We start from the raw sequence: 19,472 nt of genomic DNA, 5'->3' as shown, positions 1-19,472 counted from the left end.
GCCCCGGTGTTTATCGCATTCCATGTAAATGCGGCCAAGCAGACATCGGAGAAACCGGCAGGAACCCTCCCCACCAGGCTCCAAGAGCACCGCGCGCAAGGCCATCGTCAAACGTGCATACTCCTCGGACCACCGCATCAAGGAGGACGATACGCCCATGCGCAGCAAACTGACAAACCATAAACAGTGAACGGGGTCAATTCTGAGGTATTTTCAAATTGATGATTATAATGAATGATTCTTTATCAATGCAGGTAACAAACAGGAACAATAGGCAATCTGGCAGCGCAAGTCGGTGCCCCATCCACCCTTGGCCACTCAACTGTGCGGGGCATACAGTTAGAAAAAGGAAAGACATGCAATCACGCTGAATTTGCCATTTCAAAAATTGGAATTAAAGTTTCCTGCGTTTTAAGTTACCAATGTCAATTTCAATTCAATTTCCACACGCCAGTGCAACGACATGTACCTGGATGCGCTGATACTGTGAATTTTTCAAAAGTTAAAGGCATGGAAACAGTGGCCTACCTAGGGTAGATTGTGCAGGGGGAACTGTACTTCGGGCCTTCATTTTCTGGAGGGAACACTCAGTGGATTTGGTCACTGATTTTCTGAGAAAGCGCCCGGGCCTCAAGCGGGGAGGGGGCGCTCCCCTTTCACCCTGCTACGCCACCATATGCCGTCAATGATGAAAGCGGCAAATACACAAACCAGGAAAGAAGACTTTGAAGTGATTTTTTTATGCAACTTGGTGTCTTTTCGAGCAAAAGCGACTTAACTGAACACTGTCAAGGTTGTTACTGATTGGTGGAAGAAACCGTTTAGGAGGTTTGTTACCGCCATATCGAATTGCTGTCTAATCGACCCGTGATAATGCTCCAAGCAGGCCTGGATGTCACCAATATTTAAGATGCCAAGTGGACGAAGAAAGCGCACTCGCTCCACCGGCAAACCTCAGCTTGAAGATCTTCGACAGGTAAGTCAAGCTTTTTCTAGTTTTCCCTGGAACAAAACGAGGCTTTCCCCTGCCTTTGAGGTGGTGTGAATATCCATCCTTGTACCACAAATTTGTGCCGTAGCTGCACAATATACTAACGTTCAATTTCGCTGAGCAACTTTTTAAATATATTAAATTTCGACAAACTGTTTCTTTTTGGTATTGTAGCAGCCATACAGTCGTCGTCTAATTCCCTGCACCCGCCATTTAGAAAAGCTTTTGTGGGTTTTTTTCTGGACAGAACCGGACCGAAAATCAAAATCCCTCAGCAAAACACTTTCCATTACCTTCTAAAACAAAGTTGAACGTTTCTCGTAGTAAACCGTGTTCAGTTAAGCAATGATGAGCTTTAGCCAAACACGATGAGTTAGTCAAATCATCCATTTTCACTTTGTTAGGCGCAACGCTACCTAAAAGGATTGCGTACTTACGCCATAATTTGTGGTGCAAGTTGCAGACTTTATTAAAAAGCAGCCTTTCTATATAATAATATATTATGTTCCTTTTTTGGGTGCGTACTCAATGCGTTCTTACATTTCACTTTCACGGACACAAAAATCGACTCCATTAACATCACACACGTGTGCGTTGCGTTCAGCCGTCAAAATCGCGCGGAGAGGCAACGCTTGCCGCAAGTGTTGACGTGCATATGGAAAGACACCTATGGTGCACCTCAACGCGCATCAAATTCTACACAGGAACAAGAGATGGCCAAGTATTTTTATATAGAGATCATAAACTGTTTTGATCTCTGATCTCTAATATGGAAGCGACGTCCTTTAGGTGCATGCACAAGTTTATGTGCGTTCGGTGCACAGACAGTAGCCGATTTTACGAAACTTTTCGCAATGGCCTATCTACATAGACTACAGGCTCGTTAGTAAAACTATCCCATTTTCCTCTGAGTGCCACAAAATTGTGCGATTATGTCAATTTTATAAACATGAATACGAAATGTTTGATTTGGAATTGCTGATAGGCCTATGAGTTAACCCATGGTTTGCATCTCAATGGTCTAAGGGAAGAAAAAACACCATGATTTGTTTATACACAGCTGTCCTCAAGCTTGGTAAACGCAAACACTAGCAATGACTCTCAGGGCATATTCGAAACCCCGTTCTCGTGTTAGACGGACATGAGAACGAGGTTTCGAACGGGGAGAATCAAAACGCTAACAATGTTCACGGACAAGATTCGCATGTAACTTAATTTTGGTTTGGCTACATAAAATAGAAAACACTCACAAAAAGGAAAATAATACCCATATGACAAATACTCATGGCTATGGGAGAGAATTTACCCTGACCATTTAATGTGGATATTTGGGGATATATTTATTATGTGAGATGGTAAATGTCATGCCATCTTTTCATTTGGTGTCAACATGGCGACTGCTATCTTGACCTTTAGGGCAGCTGTACTCCTTGTGCACTTCGGTGTTCGTAATCAACGACCCAAGAGCACTGTTTGTGGGTCCCATGAGAATGAGGTTTCGAATATCCACCGTCAATGTCCCTGTCTCTCATACGAGAATGACTCTATTGTTTTCCAATATAACGTCTCAAAGTAAAATACCACTTTCACGAGTTGTGTTATATTCGTTACTATACAGGAGGAAAACGTTGGTCATGGCATCAGTTGACTCATCAACCCCACTCCCTGATTTGAACGGCAGTAATACAAGCTCGGGCCCAGTGATAGTCATCGATCCGGACTACGGCCAGCCCGCGCAAAAAGGCATTGGCATTGTCACCTTTGTCATCGTCGCTGTCGGTATTGTGGCCAACTCGGCTGTCATCTATGTGGTACTACGACACCGCGACATGCACACCACTACTAACTTTGCTTTCGCTAATCTGGCTCTTACCGACATTCTCTTGCTTATCTTTCAAGCGTTGTCCTCCACCCTTGATGCGTTTGGCGTTAGTGTGTCGGTATACCTCAACTGCTGGCCGACATTCTACTTTCGATACGTACGTAAATACTTTGTTCCTATTTATGTTTGAAGGTCTACAGGGCGTACTCTGTCCGTTGATTTAAAGCTGGCGTTAAATAAGTGCTCCAAAAAGACCACATGGATTCCCTTTTCCGATTATATGGACTGCTTTGAGTGGTATGGTAAAAATGGTAAAACTAATCTCTCAAGGTGATTCGTTGTAATCGGATCACCGATTCAAGTTCTTTTTCATGAGTTAAATATTTTAGAAATTCGTTTTAATGAGACACAAATTCAAATTTGGAAATCAAACAGTAATAGAGTGTCCACCCGCAGTATAGCCTTGCTCAAGGCGGTCGTCGTTAGCCACACAGTACTGGCTAGTCTTGCACCAAGACTGATTTTACTGTTTTGGCCAGTGAACCTTACAGGCGACATACGCTGGCGAGCACGGCTGAATAGTATTATACCAGTAGAGGACGCTATATTCATCAGGGGCGAACTGCTTGAAAACCAGTCTTGTAGAATCTTGCAGGTGGCCGTGTCCGAATTAACTTGGCTGGTGGCCTGAAATTATGCATGAGTCCGTGGTAGTGGCCACAGACAGTTCTCAGAGGCCGAGTCCGAATCACTCCGCTACGGCTGGAAATTGCCCATGATTCTTGGGCAGTGGCTGCGGCCAGTTCCTTCGGACACAACCTATAATAGAGTCGTGTGTAATTTCAAGCCATAGCCAAGTAATTTGGACACTGCTTTTACCCAAAAAAGTCCGAGCATATCTCATGCGCTCAGGTTACCATGAATAATTGCGCATGCACGCTGCTGCCGAGAACCACAGTTTCCATGGTCTTCGGCAGTGCGTACGTGCAATATGGGCATTTCAGTGCACGAAATCTGTCGACCCAATGCGCGTTTGGAAACGGTCGACAGATTTTGAGCACTATGATTGGTCAAGAAATAATATTTTGTTTTAAAGTATCTCATAAGAAAGAACTAGAGAACGTATATCTCGTACAAACGAACAACTCTGGAAAATGTATCTCATGAAAACGAAGTTGTAAAAATATATTTCATAAACATAAAATTCGAAAAACCTTTCTTTGTTGAAAATTTGTACTTGATGGCACCACGGGGCTCCCGTCAGCGTGCAGTTTTGGAGTACCTTGCACTTCTATCGTATCAAGCTCTGGAAGCTCTGGTACCCAACTCGAGATCTTGTTTTTTCCTTAGGAAAGCTGGGAGTTCGCTAATTTCTTTCGAAACAAAAGCTATTTTTATAGTCTGTATGGGACTAGCTTGTCTTGATAATTAGGTTTTGAAACTTCCATTGCCGTTTCCACTATCCACCTTCAAACCACGTTGTAAAGTAGATTGTATTAATCTTTATTAGTGCAACACTATAAATAATTAACAAAAACAACAAAAAATCAAGTGCGTGAAGTATGAACCCCATTATAATAACTCCTTGCGATGACAACCTATACCGCATATCCTATACTGAAGGTTAACTGCGCCCTCAATGCTTTTTGACGTATACTAGGTGGTTGGCGAGGCCACGGCTCTGACCTTGGCGATGATGTCATACGACCGATGGAGACTAGTTGCTTACCCACTGGAGGCCGTGAAACACGCCCGAAGACGCAAATTGGCCTTTCTGTTCGGTGTATTGATGGTTTGGACCGGTGAGGGACATCAAGGCGTAATTAAGTAGAAAAATAAGCAAACAAATACAAAACCAAGCAAAACGATAAATAAGACACATGTATATATTTTCAATTAATACTCTTTGGATGCGGGAGAATATTTTGTTGACGCTTTTAACTCTAAAACTGTTACTTTTTTCACCCCACAGCTTCGCTTGTCATGTATACTCCTGTCATCATATACTCGATCAAGGCAAGGAATGATTCGAAGTTGCCCTACAGCTTTATCTTTTGTACCCTGTATTTCCCTTGGGAACACGGTCAGAAGCTTTTCCAAACCTTAACTGTGACTTGTACGTACATCATTCCGCTGATCTTCATTTCTGTATGCTACCTGAAGATTTGGCTGAAACTTCGAGGGAAGAAACCAGGCCAGGATGGGGCCGGCATAAACTCCAGTTCTCGACGCATGCGCCGAACTCTTCGTTTAATCCTAATCGTAATCGTAGTGTTTGCGTTATCGTGGTTGCCCTATCGAATACTGATTGTGTGGGTGGTATGGGATCCCAATTTTCTGGCAAATAGTAGCGTTTTTCTAATCTGCTCAGCTATTTCGAGTTTAATCATTTACTTGAATAGCGTCATCAACCCTTTCATATACCCGTTTGCCGGTACCGGTTTTAGGAAGCACATTCGTTGCTTGCGCACCCGAGAACAGACGCTTACATCAAGAACAACCAAGATGTCTGCCGTGTCAGCCCCATCTTCGGTTAAGAACACAAACGTGATGAGTCTGAGCGTAAGCTGTCAAACAGCACCCCAGATGTAACACGGCTCTCTTTGCTTAACTTAGTCACGAAGTGTGCCTAGAGTCGAATAAAGTTCAACTGTACCCCTGTCAAGGACAATGTCAATGTCCTAGCCAGGCATGTCACTGTGATACCTTTCCTGGGAATTCCAACAAGAAGAAGACTACGGTTCTTATGTTCTACAGTCACTGTTTGCTTAAATTACAGCACGTACATGTATACTTGTGCACAGAGAAAGCATGAGTATGCCGACCACATCGGTTCAAAGGCCTATATGAGGTAAGATTTATTTCGTATTATGGCATTTTCTGTAAAAAGATAGAGATAACAATTCACTCTCAGCAATTGCCTAACAGGGACACAGCTTTCTCGTCAGCACACTAACATTAAGTGTAAATGTCAGAGATCAAAGTCGAGACCGCAACCATTGACCCTGGCATAGATCCTGTACATCATGGCTATTGATAGGTTAACCAATGATGCTATACCTCGATTAAATGGGATTGCTCCGAAAAGACAAATTGACCGTCGTCGACTGGTGTGTAGGACAGATGAGCACGGTTGGACTATGACCGTCTATCGAACTTGTTGGTTGCGGTAGATCGTCCTATGAGGCTGCTACACCAATTAAGCTTTTTACACTGCCAGTTTGTGAGAGTCACTGAAGTTTAGAATTATGGCTAGACTACTTCGACACAAGCATAAATTTGTCAAATCTGAAGTACGCCAACACATTAAATGATGTTTTCTTGTTATTCATTATCATTCAAAACTGCAAGACACGCCGTAATTAGCAGTACCAAAAAGTTTCAAGGTAGCGTAGCGGGGATGAAAGTGGGGCGGTGAAATACTACTTGTTTGCACTCAGATTCATGTTTAAAATGTTCAATGTTTTTAATTATGCGTAATACTGTTGTATGTACATTTAAACCATGTGACACCTGGTTAGTTTTGATGCACTACATGTATTTGCGCAGGATGCTTAAATCAGTTATAAAAATCAAATGAAAATTATTGTGTTTGAATATTCAGAAAACTTCTCTGAACAGTAAATTTAAAATATTTGCGGAAATATCTACCATCATCTTTCTTTAAAAACAAATCTTTTAAATTTCTCAGTAAATACTACTGCATCTAACTGTTCATTAAAATACTCAAACCACAGACAAACACATAGACGGAACTGCTCCTATTCAAAACAACGCCGGGGTACCGTAGCCGAGACGGCACCTGACTAAATCCAAAAGCGTGGGCAAAGTCACCCCTCGGTATAAAAGAATTTATATAGAGAATTATATAGAGAGATTGGCTTTGGCCAATCACAGTGCCCGAAATCTGTCGACCCAAAGCGCGTTTGGAAATCAAAAAGGGTGGACAGATTTCGCTTGTTGTGATTGGCCAAACGTTGCAAACTCTAGGAGGCGCACTATTGTGAATCGCCGGTATTTGCAGCAATTTGTCTTTTCATGAGGACATTTTTAACGGAAAATAATGAGTCACAAATTCAACTTTTCAAGTGTAGAGTTTGAATTTGGCAGCTTTTCCTTCACTAAAAACAAAGACAACCACTAATTTAGATACGATAATAATACGGGGCTCTGGAAGTGCCATCCGACTTATTCAGATACCGAGATAATTATTCTTATTAAATCTTATTTTTTTCTTTACTTATAAAGTGTATTAAGTCGATTTAATGAGATAAATGATGTAGTCAAGTCGACTTCCAAATTATAGTAAGTCGACTTGGGAGATATTTCATGACATCAAGTCTACTTTCGGGATTCCCTATGTCGACTTGGCGAGATTATTTATGTAGTTACTCGACTCCCTTATTTGGTGAGACGACTTGGCGAGATGTCTTCAAGACTGCTTTTGGAATTCGCGGTGTCAACTCGGCGAGATAATTTATCAAGTCAAGTCGACTTTACAATTGTGGGAAGACGACTTGGCAAAAAAATTTCTGTAGTCAATCCAACTTCCTAATTCTGCTAGGTCGACTTGAAAATATAATCTATGTCAGTGAGTCGACTTCCTAATTCTAGTAAGTGAACGTGATCGACTTGACAGCAAAATTAATTTCGACGAGTCGACATAGTAAATTCTGAAAGTGGACTTGATGACATGAATTGTATCGACAAGTCGACTTAATAAAATTAAGAATTCCACTTGAGCATTTAACTTATCTCGCCAAGTTGACACAAGCAAGATCCGCAAGTAGACTTGACAACAAAAATTATCTCTCCGAGACGACATACTGAGTTCTGGAAGTAGACTTGATGACATAAATTATCTCACCAAGTCGACTTACTTGAATTAGGAAGTCGACTTAATTAAGTCGGATGGCACTTCTAGAGCTTCGTAAAAATAGACAAAAGCACATCACCTTATAAATATCATAAACGCGTTTATCTTTAAAGGCTGATTTGGTTTGACACCAGACTCATAAGTGGATACAGCCCTGCTGGTCCTGAGAGACGACTCTGCATACACGTATTTGTACTGTAATCTTCGCACTACTGCCTTCTTTGTTATTTGAATCAAGTAATTCTGTATGAACACGAAATTAACTTGTGTTACTAATTATCACTAACCACCAATGTGTGAATAAAAAATCTGGACGAAGATAAATATACCCAGCTTCAGTTAATTATTGAGCCAACTTGATGCTGTACGTCTGAGGTTTTGGGTTTACTAAAACACGCACAGTGAAGAGAAAATACGACTTGTCACAAGAAGTTACATGGTCCTTCCGACCACGACATATGTCACATAAAGTGAGCGGCGGCGGGAATGTATTTAACGCGTGCGACACTTCTCGTCGACTTTTTAAAAGTATAATTTTGCTATCGCTCGTGTGATGATATCCACTGTAACAGCCCAAGTCAATTCAAGACTTTTATCACGAAATCTCATTGTCTTAACCTTCTGCTGTATGGTGTGCGTTCGATAGTCTCAACATCGCTCTCAACGGTATCTTTGCTACGCTTCTGTAACCTTGTGGTGCTGTTCATTCAGTGAAATTTAACGCAAATGTGAACACATATTATGCGTTGCATAACCACTTTATTTAAACACAGAAGCATCAAATACCAAACCTTTCGCAACCCATGCACAACGGTATCGATGTTAGGGCCTTTCCAAGAGACTGAGAGTAAGCTGAACTGAATCTGCAGAGTGGGAACTATACCCTACAACCAACGGGAGACTATGAGACACTGGTGGGGCCGCGAGCAGACATACCACCGGTCCCTTCTCAAGGTGTTGAGCGTGCTCAAAACTTTGCACGCAGGCTCAAAACAATGCGCGCATGCTCAGTACGTGTGAAAGGATGGGTATGTTTGTCGCCACCTAGCGTGTCGAAGTCTCAGTTCTGTATAGTCACTTCACTGACTTCACTTCTTTGGCGGCATCTCTAGCCGGCTCCAAATTACATGGCAAGGGCAGGCCGGTAAACGCAGTTTACTACACCTTACAAATATTCATGAGCAAATCAGCGCGCGTCATTGGCCGATTCCAACTCGCGTCTGGGAAGTAGAAATGATACGCGCCCAGGTGACTTCGCACCTGTGAGTACCCACCCTACTGCCATGCAGAAGTTTTCTCCTGGTAGCAAACACTTCTGGAACCCGTCGCATAAATAGTCTGTGTCATATGTAATCTTTACGAAACCAGTCTGGAGTTGTATCCTCATAACAGTAAAGACCCAAAATGTGTGTCAGCATCAGACTACTGAAGCCCTGTTGCTATGCACATGTGCACTCGATTATCATTACACAGAAATTTAGCATCTGAGAAATAACAATGGTGTTATAGTGAGTACAATTAATGTTAGATTTCCGTCTTTATCGGAACATGAACTTATTGTGCTGAATAAAGACGTAAAATCTACGAAGGCAATTATTGACAAGGCAGTGAGGCTCCCGGATGCGGAAAAATACTGTGACGCCACGCCCCTCCTTCTCAAGGCGTGACGGCTGACGGCACGTAGGCTACCGGAAGGTTTCTAAGCGGCTAAAGACGAGTCTGGTGGGATGGAAGTATACCGTCCCCGTCTGGAAACTCCGTTGACTGGGCTGTTGGGCACCGAAGGCCGACGTGATTGACCAGGTGCCTCATGACGTAACCAAAACAACACGTGACTCAGTAAATAAGACGGCTTATGACTCGAATAACGACCCTTGGATGCCTGACCTATGTACATCAACAAAATGGTAGCTGGTTTATTCATCAATGCCAATCATACACAGAACCAATACACCGGTAGGGGGCGCTCTTAATAAGGACTGTGCAGCTAGACTTTGCCCGGTGAGCCCCACAATTACTTGTGTGCAACAAGTGCCACCGGGACCTGAATAAGTCAAAAGGGCTATCTTAGGGTTAATACGCCACTAACAACTCGTGTTGCAAGATAGCAATCCACCCTTTAATCGACCGTAAGCTTCCACAAGGAGCTCTTTAACCGCACCACCGAATAGCCCCTCAATCCCCCAAGCCCCTCAACGACACTCGGACCCAGGAAATAGAAACCCTAACGACTCAACGTACGATGACCTTAGTACACGCCCGCTCAGTTGCTAGCTAGCCTGCCTTAACCATAGTTCAGGGTTTTTACAGCAGAATCAAACCAAATGCAAGGTTCTGCTGTACATGTAACCAAACATCGTATAGCGCCGCTTAGCAGCGCAAGATGGAGAACCTCACCGTGAATACACGTAAAACGTTGTAGGGTGCATTCCACAAAATGGTTGTATTTCTGCACGCGAGCTCATTCGTGTTTTGTGATCCCACGGGGTAAGACAGGCCATAATCAGGAGGCATCATAGAAATATTTCTACAAATCCCGAATTTGGGACTGATAGTTTCCAGTTCGGGGTATTTCTTTCACAAAAGCCCGATATTGCTGGCCTATTTGAATAGAGGTGGGCGGCTACATTCAGAAATGAGTGCTTAGGTTTACAGCTGTTTTGGGGGTATATTCCTTGAAAGGCGAATAAAAAAAGATTTTTGTGGCTAACCCCCAGGAAATTGAAACGAAAAGTGATCTTCTGGCCATAACCTTGAATTTCCAGTAAAAAAAAGAGGCCAACCTCTTCACGAGAGTCAACAGGCGGCGCTATTTCTGTCCAATATTGCACTGTTTTCAAGGAAAGACAAGAATATATGGTGAAAATTGTGCGACTGACATAAACTCGGCGAAAATAAATCTAAGGGGACAGCAAGTGAGAACTAAGGGAAGACAACTGAGAACTAGGGGAAAACACAATTTAGAACGGGGGGGGGGGCAAGGCTACCAGAAGATGAGGGATCTGCCAGAAGATTATTGAAGGGGAAGGATCTACAGCATTCCAGGCTTCGTATTGGCAGAAACGGTATAATACACCAGAATCTAGTCCTGCACGACCAAATTGCCGTCCATCACAGCCACCGGTCTGGACTCAGCTGATGCAGCAAAAGCTTTTGCAATCAGAAATACAACCAAGGAGGAAATTATCGCGGCTATAAACCAAGGAAACACAAAAAAACCAACGAAGAAAGAAGAGCAAGCACTCTACGTGACTCTTCTAACGACTGCATGCGCAGGAATGGCTGTCTGGCGCTGCTTTAGTCCCTAACCTGCGCATGCTTGGCTAGGTATGGACAATACACAGTTAGCCTAGGCTATATGCAAGAAAGAAATGCCTATTACATTTTGGGAAGGGCAGTACGTAATCAAATGATTTTGCAGTGCTTAAAATTCAGTTGGTTACAATAAGATTATATGAGACACAAAAGTGCAAGGTTTTTTTTAAAGCAAATTGATCTCAGCTACCATTACGAAAGACGTACACACGTTTATTCCCACTGCAACCAATCATTTGCTGCCTCTTTGCGTTTTTCCAAGTCTCAATATTTTTTGAGTGTTGAGACTGGGAGTAGACTTGTCACTACCCCCTCCCCCTTTCAAAGTCTACATCAGCGGGCAAAAATGACGACGGAGGTCTTTAACCCCCTCCCCGTACGGTTTGTACACTCGTGAAAATGATGAAAATTACGGAAAGCCCCTAACATGTTCACGAGAACTGCTATAAGCGAATCCACCCGTACAATAAGCATGTGAGATGGCTCTTCAACCAAAATGATTGAATCACGTGAATTTTACTAAAACAGAGTGTGTTTGGCGTGGGATTAAAGAAAGATGATGCCTCCAGACCAAACTTCCCTCTATCGTAAAAGTTTGCGATCCTTGCCGGTTCAGGCAAATCATCACCTTGCATCAGGTGTTTTTGAAATTTTACCTGAAATGAGTATTTTTGCCCTGTCAACAGAGCAACAAACCAAGAGACACTGCACTTCGTCGCAATTCAATTTCATCGTGCCTTAATAGGCATGTTGAGTGTATTTTCTTGCTAATTCTTGTCCCAAGGCTGGATTTGGACCCGTGATCTATAGCACAGACATCTGGTCGGTTAAAATATTGTCCTCGTAACTATTATTAAGCGTATATAGGCCTTATCCGAAATAGCTAGGCTTCTAGATCTTACGGATACATTTGCACATCTATTATCAGCGTGTCCCAGCGTGTTTTCAACGGGGGAAACATGGACTTAGTTCATATAGTCACAGATTCGGGTGCAGCCACAATTACAGACGATTTCACCTTGTCGAGGAAAAGAGCATGTAAATCTAAGCGCTGGCGAGGCATGCATTGGGTTTCTCCCTCATATGTTTACTACAGGCCTCAACCAGTTGTCTCAGTAGCACAAGTTGCACCACTTACAACCAGTCGATAAAGTATACTCTAGGAGTCACTGATAGATCATGGCTGGCATTAGGAGTTTTCTGAGGGGGGGAGGGGAGCAAGCACTTTTTTAAGGAGGGAAAGCCGCGAAATGACTTAATTCGCCTGTATTCACAAAATAACTGATAACTGAAATCATCAAGGGGGCCCTTAGAGCAGTGTATACACCGAAGGGGCGTGGGGAGTTGCTACCCCGACAAGTTTTAATTCTTTTGTTAAACAGTCAACAATGAAACTTGGGACAGTTGTGTTACACAAAATTCTCCTCCCCAAGACCATGGATACGCCACTTGTCCATTACCGCAACTCGGCTTGCAATTACAGTGCACTTAACCGGGTCGTAAGTACAGAGTGCTTTGAACAGCATCAATCGACATAAAAATGACTGATCCTCTAAATCTGGCATTCGCTCTGTGACGCTGCAGCATTGCCTGGCGGAAGGAAGCGACTCAAGTTTCATGCACAACTGGGTTTTGTGGACTGCCAGCGTGCAACTGGAAAACGTGGCCCCGGGAGTGAGAAAAACGAACAAAACGAAACATAACAAATCTTGAACTTTCGTTAAAGTACAGATCAACATGCAGAAAGAACAGTTTGACAAGCATTTTAATTGGGCGTATCAGTGTGTACCCGAATCTCCTGCAGTCCCGTCATACGAGCGAGAATAGTCAAAATATAAAACAGAGCACGGCGGACGAGTGTCATCCATTGCTGGAAAACATTTGGTGAGGAAAGCCTCAACTTTTGGAAATTATATTGGTAAGTTTTTCTTGTTTTTTCTCGTCTTTCAATGTTTCATGGAACCGGGGTGTGCGTTTCCGATACCCAAAGTGCAATATAGGCCTAGGGTATGTAGCAGCCCTCTGTTCGGGCACATGAGCCTGGTGTTACTGCTATCTCATCCAGCAGTATCCAAAATAAAGCACTTCCACGCTGCGGTATATTTTGCAGAAAAATGTAAAAAGTTTAACCCAGCCAAGTACATGTATATCTATTTTAAACAGGGCACAACCAAAAATTTAATCTTTACTCTTAGATTTTTTCACTAAAGTTCGAACAGAATTATTTGGATTTTATCAATTATCAATTTCTCTACTTTTTGTAGATTATTTTACTTTCGTATTGAAAGTAGTATGTGCCTAACAAATGAAAGATGTCTTACAATACAGGGGAATGGTAAATTTAAATTGAATAGTATCCAGGGCAAGTGTACAATAAGTAAAGGGAATCTTATGAATACTGTTTGATGAGTTCGTATAAGTTTGTGGATGTGCTGCGAAACATTATACAAGATTTGCCCGGTGAATCATGGGTTTTTGCTGTTGCTTGGACCAACAAACTCATCTCGACGACGTACAAGACTTATGTACAGGGGGGAGATTTAAATCAACTTTGTGTATGGAATTTTTCCTACAGAGAGTGAATAGAAGAGGCAGCCTTGCAGCCAGAGGCAAACCCTTGTTCTTTAAATAGAACGATTTTCCAATGAATGCACATGGTGATTAGCACCCTAGGCCCTTATTCCTGAATGCGTTTCACCACACGCGACACTGTTGACCAGCTTAGCAGTGAGCAATGAAGGATGATGTGTAATTACAGGTGGCTTATAGGTGTATAACTCATGTCATTTAGTTGTCATTTAGAGGTGAAATAGTCAGCTAAGAATCTGAGTGGATGGGTTGAATGGGGTCATAGATCTCTAGGACGTAAAACTAGTCCTAAATCTCCATATAATACAGTGCTAGATATAAAGTGCTCGGGCGTCCAATTTTAAAAACTTTGATCCGCAAAGAAGGGGACTCGGGGAGATGTAGTTGGTAGACTGCTGGATATGAAATCGCGGTCTGGCTACTACGTCATCTTTGTTTTGAAATATCATAAATACTAAGCAGATTTCCACTCCTGTCTAAAATAAAACTATCGCGCGACATTACCTCTGTTTGTTACCGCTTTCTGGTACCACGCGTGTGACAATGAGCCATTAGAATTATAGATTTAAGGAAAAAGGATGACACCTCGCCCCGTTCTACTTTAATATCGACCACAAGCAATTTCATTCCTTTTCTTTTTTAATTTGGAGCGGGCACAAACCTGATGCTTAGAACCGTTCTGCTCTGCAAAATGATTTTTTTTTGTTCTTTTGCAAATTTCATTTTCCTGCATACTCAGAAGAAACTGAAAATGGAATCAGCCCTCGCATCAACCTTTCCACCACCAGTTTTCAACGACACTAACCAAAGTGCGTCCCGTCCCCCACCGGACACCGACGTGTTTTACGGCACACTCTCGCAAAAAGCCGTCAGCATTCTCATCTTTTTCATCGTCGCTGTCGGTCTTGTGGCTAACTCAGCGGTCATCTACGTCGTGGTGCGACACCGTGACATGCACACCACTACTAATTTCGCTTTCGCAAACCTGGCGCTTACCGACATTCTTCTGCTTCTTTTTTACGCCTTGTCCAAGTCCCTCGATTCGTTTGGCTTCAGCGTGTCGATATACCTCAACTGCTGGCCGACATTCTACTGTCGATTCGTATGTATTGGATTATGTTTTTCTATTTTGAATGTTAACCAATCTTCATGTGTACCAGCTGCAATGAGTAATAAGTGGTGATGTGTGGTTTTATGTTTCCAAGTAGTTAAAATGCAGCAGCAAATGGAATTTGTGTGGTTTCCAACCGTTACAATTGGTATTGAACTGAGTTGCATGGTTACCAATAGTAAAACTAATGGGGTTTACACAGTGTACTCACTGTGAACAGACAGTGTGCATGCTTTTCTGTTGACTTACAGGAAGTTAGTAGCATCTGGATCTGCAAAATATGCGAATCACCCCAAAAAGCCTTTTGCGAGTTAAGTTCGAATAAAATCTGGCACCCTGAGTTATCTGAGTGCCCATAAACGCCACAATTTCAATTCCCTAGACTGAAGACATTGTTGCTATACCTCGCGATTCGGGGCAAGCTTTTGCATAGCGACCATCATCTCTGGAATGCAGGACTGGTTCCTTTGTGCCCTTCTTAGGCCAATCCATTGAAAACAGTGTACTGATGCAAGGCGTCTCTAATGTAACTAAGCAAAAGCTTAGGCCAATTGTAGCGACATGTCTTTATGGAGAATTCAAAATGTTATGTACGCGTGAATATAAAGAAGTCAGTGCACTAGATTTTATTCAAGTTTAACTCGTAATAGGCTAAGGCTGCATCCGAATCTGTTATTATATTATAGACTTAGGTCTAGGTCTTCGGGCCATTGGAAATGTGTGGAGACGCGTAGACAACAGACCTAGCCGTAGCTCTCGAAGCCTGTTTTGGACACGGCCTTATTTAAGGCAAAATCCGAAAGTATATGCCAAAGAGAGCTTCTCACATGAGGTCTAAAATGGCCAGTTTACGAGGGTTGGATGAACAGTTATTAGCTCATGATGGAGTAATGACAATTCATTGAAACTTGGGAAGCATTTCTTTCAACTTATCAGATGACTATCGGGTATTCACGGCGTATATAGTTGGTTTTGATACAGGACTTTTAAAGTTGGACCATAGCAATGCTGCAGTGCCTGGATCCCTGTTTCCAGCATCGGTGGCAGCAGTGCACAGGCCACCATGGGCAAATAAACTCACTTCTGACGGGCATCATCATCTTCTCATCCAACACTTGTAGTGTGTCCTATATATAATATATTGGCCTTTCTTTCCTATAAATTATTTTATCAGTTGCCTGTACAGGAGTAAAAAGTAATTCTGAAGGAATCTATGGTATATTCAGGTTAGGAGTTACAGGACGGCCACAAGCACGGTTAACAGAAAAGTTTTAACATGTATACGATTTATGCAGCGTTCAAAATTATGACACACCTATGTATCCAATATGTAGCCGATAAAACTGACTAAAAAATGTTATATCGATTGAAGGTTAATAGCCCGCCCTATGCGTGATGAACCATGTTTGCTATTGTCATGCAATACATACTATAGGTGGTTGGCGAGGTCACGGGTCTGACCTTGGCGATGATGTCATACGACCGATGGAGACTGGTTGCTTACCCACTGGAAGCCGTGAAACACCCCAAAAGACGCAAATGGGTCTTTCTGTTTACCGTATTCATGCTCTGGGTCGGTAAGTTCAATAGAAATAAAAGAAAGTTAACAGCAATTCATATCTATCAGGTGTTTTTTTTAAATCGAAGAGATGTAGTGACTTTTTTACAAGACCTTTTTACCGTGTTACTTTTTTCCTCCCCAGTTTCATGTGTCATGTGCATTCCTATCGTCATGTACTCGGTGAAAATCACCACCACGAGGGTCCTTTGCACCCTGCATTTTCCGTGGGAACACGGCATCAAGGCTTTCTACACTTATTATTCGACCTGTATGTACGTCGTGCCGTTGATGTTAATTTCCATATGCTACCTGAAGATGTGGCTGAGACTCCGAAAGAGGACGCCAGGCGCAGCTACAGGCCCAAGGAGCAGCCAGAACGCAGCTTCCCAACGCACGCAGCGTACCCTCCGCTTAATCGTGATCGTAATCGTGGCCTTTGCATTGGCATGGCTGCCTCAGCGCGTTCTGATTCTGTGGTTGGTGTGGGACCCCACTTTTAAAGCTGCCTCGCCCATTTACAGCATAAGTGCAACCATAACGAATTTGATCATCGACCTGAATAGCGTCATCAACCCTTTCATATATCCCTTTGCCGGCACTGGTTTTAGGAAGCACATTGGCTGCCTGCGCAAGCGAGAGGGGACGGTTTCATCGAAAACGACTCAAAGCCAGCGAGGGGACGCACAGTCTAAAATGTCTACCGTGGTAGCGTCATCTTCGGTTAAGAACACAAACGTGACGAGTCTTAGTGTAAGCTGTCAAACGGCACCCCAGATGCAACACGGCTCTCTTTGCTCAACTTAGTCGCAAAGTACACACAAGTAGAGTCGAGTTGTGACAGGGAGCTGCTGGTGTATAACATTTTAAACCCGGTGTTCCAAAATATTGAATATTGTAACGGTTGCCTTTCACTTTTTTCTGTTTTGGCGCAGAATAATACTATATTACTTCCACATAATATATAGGGCTCTATGTATGCAGCAGACGCTTACCACAGTAGAGGGATTTCACATTAGCGCCGTCTGCGCATATCTGCATCGAAACCGAGGCTCTCTGTGTTGAACTTCCTCGCGCGCGCCCGCGGAGTCCACACAGTACGTCGGGTATCAGGTTCGTAAGTGTGACGCCACTTCAGTTTAAACCACGCCCACTGCACAAGATTCACGACCATCGCAGGTACGTTAGTTCGCGGTCAACTGTCGTTATTTTTTCTTTTGATTTTACGTGTCGAATCATCGTGAAAGACTATTCCACAAACATTTTTAGCCTGAAAAGTCTGAATTTAACATACCTTGATGTATTTTGTGTCTTGACTCCTTACTTTCAATCGTCTGACCGTATTAAGAATTGAAGCTGACACATACAGCCTCGTTTTCAAACGCGGAAGTGAGATCAACGTTAAAAGCGTCATATTGGGATCCCTCTATAGGCCTACCGGTAAGATCGGTTATGGGGGGGGGGACTGGCTGGTGACTCACAGACCAAGGGGTCCAGTCTGAGGTGGCTGCTCCGTTGTCAGTTTGCAGCACATTAAATGTCACGACGTAACCTCAGCTGCTCGCTCCCTTTCCAAATCTTTCTCATCGAAATGATGGTTCCGCGATGTTCCTTGCCCCATGAATCATTTTAACAATGTCAAGAGTGTCCTTTTGAAGACATTGTGTTGTGCAAGAATGTCTATAATGAAAAGCTTAATAATAAGCATACAACGTGTTGTGGCGCATAGCAGCGTGTGCATACACCACAAAACAAGATAAAGAAATTTCTGTACATGTACCGTCTTCGAGGCAAAATTTTGTACTTTAATCGGTTCTTATTCTGGACAAATTCTTGTTTTCCTTCAGGATATTATCAAAGAACGGGAACGTATTATCGCCACGCATATCATTTTTTCCCACGTACGTACGTGAAAGTTTTCACGTCACGAGCAAGTTCCCCTACCTATGGGCCTCAGTGCTTATTTCACACGGATCGGGATCGCAATCGTGATCCAAAAGCTGGTTAGCGCTATCGAGTAGGTAGGTTCTGGTGTCAGTGAACCAGCGACGGATAAACGCGATCCGGGTCTGTGTGAAACAAACAGGCCCATAGGTAGTGGAACTTGTTCGTGACATGAAACTATCACGTACGTACGTGAATATCACGCACGTACGTGAAAACACGTACGTGATATACGTGAAACTATCTCATATACAATGAAACTATCATGTACATACGCGAAAAAAAATTATATGCGAGGTGGTAATACGTTTCCGTATGAAAGCGTATACGGGATGCCCCTGAGTTCAAGGTTAGTAGACTGCAAAGTTATATATCGTATATCTATCGTCTATCGTATTTATTATATCTATAGTCATAATTATTGTCTATCGTCACCACTACTGTGCAGTAACTTTGCCAGTTTAAATAGAATTCGATAAGTGTTCTTGATACATCTAGGCTATTGGATGCTTTCAAATTTGGGTATAGTGTCAACTTTCCACAAACACGAGCACAACATCATGATGATATCAAACCGAGTTCAAATGGCGCATCTGAATGCATCAGATGGCGCATCAAAATGAAACTGGAGTCTTTGTTTTTCCTCATCTCATTTCTTTGATCTTTTACACCCTTCTCGAGTATAAACTAGCCAAGCTATCAGTTTAAAAGCGCTTTATTTCTCCCGAATCGCGAGTTGATTTTGTTCGTGTGCAAAAAACATATACATCTAAGCTGTTTTCAAAGGGTTTTGAAGACTGCACAGCAGGATAGAAGTAATTATGTGTCTGTAAATCGCATTTAAAAGAACGTTCCTTGACATTTTCACGCGCTCTTATTAGTTTAGATTATATCCATGGGTAACCATTGAGGGGTAGTCTGGTCTGCTCTCCTATTGTATTAATCATCTATTTCATCTGGTATTTACCTAGCATTAATGTATTCATCTGTAGCTTCATGTATACAGTGTGTATATTTAATCTCAGACATATGTGATTCAAATTTCCATGCATGACGTATGCCAAAATTTTAGACAAATCACTGTTCAAACAGAGTAAAGATTGCACCACAATTGATAAAAAAAGGCAAAGTTCAACAAGAAACATTGTGTTTTTTCACTCACAAATCCTGTTTGTAATTGTTCTCGATTTGTAATGTCAAATGTACTAAGATTAAAACATTGTTGGTACAGTTTACTTTAGGTATCGGCGCGTTAGGTGTAAAGTT

The 19,472-nt window shown here is 42.5% G+C and overlaps 1 protein-coding gene across 1 annotated transcript; it reads left to right on the top strand.

Moving 5' to 3' along the window:
* The first annotated feature begins 12,875 nt into the window (after positions 1-12,875).
* On the top strand, positions 12,876-19,443 carry LOC147799055 (G protein-coupled receptor 54-like). The gene is made up of 4 exons (XM_087137013.1): positions 12,876-12,922; positions 14,333-14,695; positions 16,140-16,281; positions 16,408-19,443. The coding sequence occupies exons 2-4, from the start codon at positions 14,345-14,347 to the stop codon at positions 17,067-17,069; spliced, it is 1,155 nt and encodes a 384-aa protein (XP_086993139.1). The 5' UTR covers positions 12,876-12,922; positions 14,333-14,344; the 3' UTR covers positions 17,070-19,443.
* The last annotated feature ends 29 nt before the right edge of the window (positions 19,444-19,472 follow it).

This window comes from Acanthaster planci, linkage group LG05 (assembly GCF_054643075.1).
Source record: "Acanthaster planci isolate LZ-2023a linkage group LG05, COTS_SCS, whole genome shotgun sequence".
NCBI classification, from domain to species: domain Eukaryota; kingdom Metazoa; phylum Echinodermata; class Asteroidea; order Valvatida; family Acanthasteridae; genus Acanthaster; species Acanthaster planci.
This window is presented reverse-complemented; position numbering and strand designations above follow the sequence as displayed.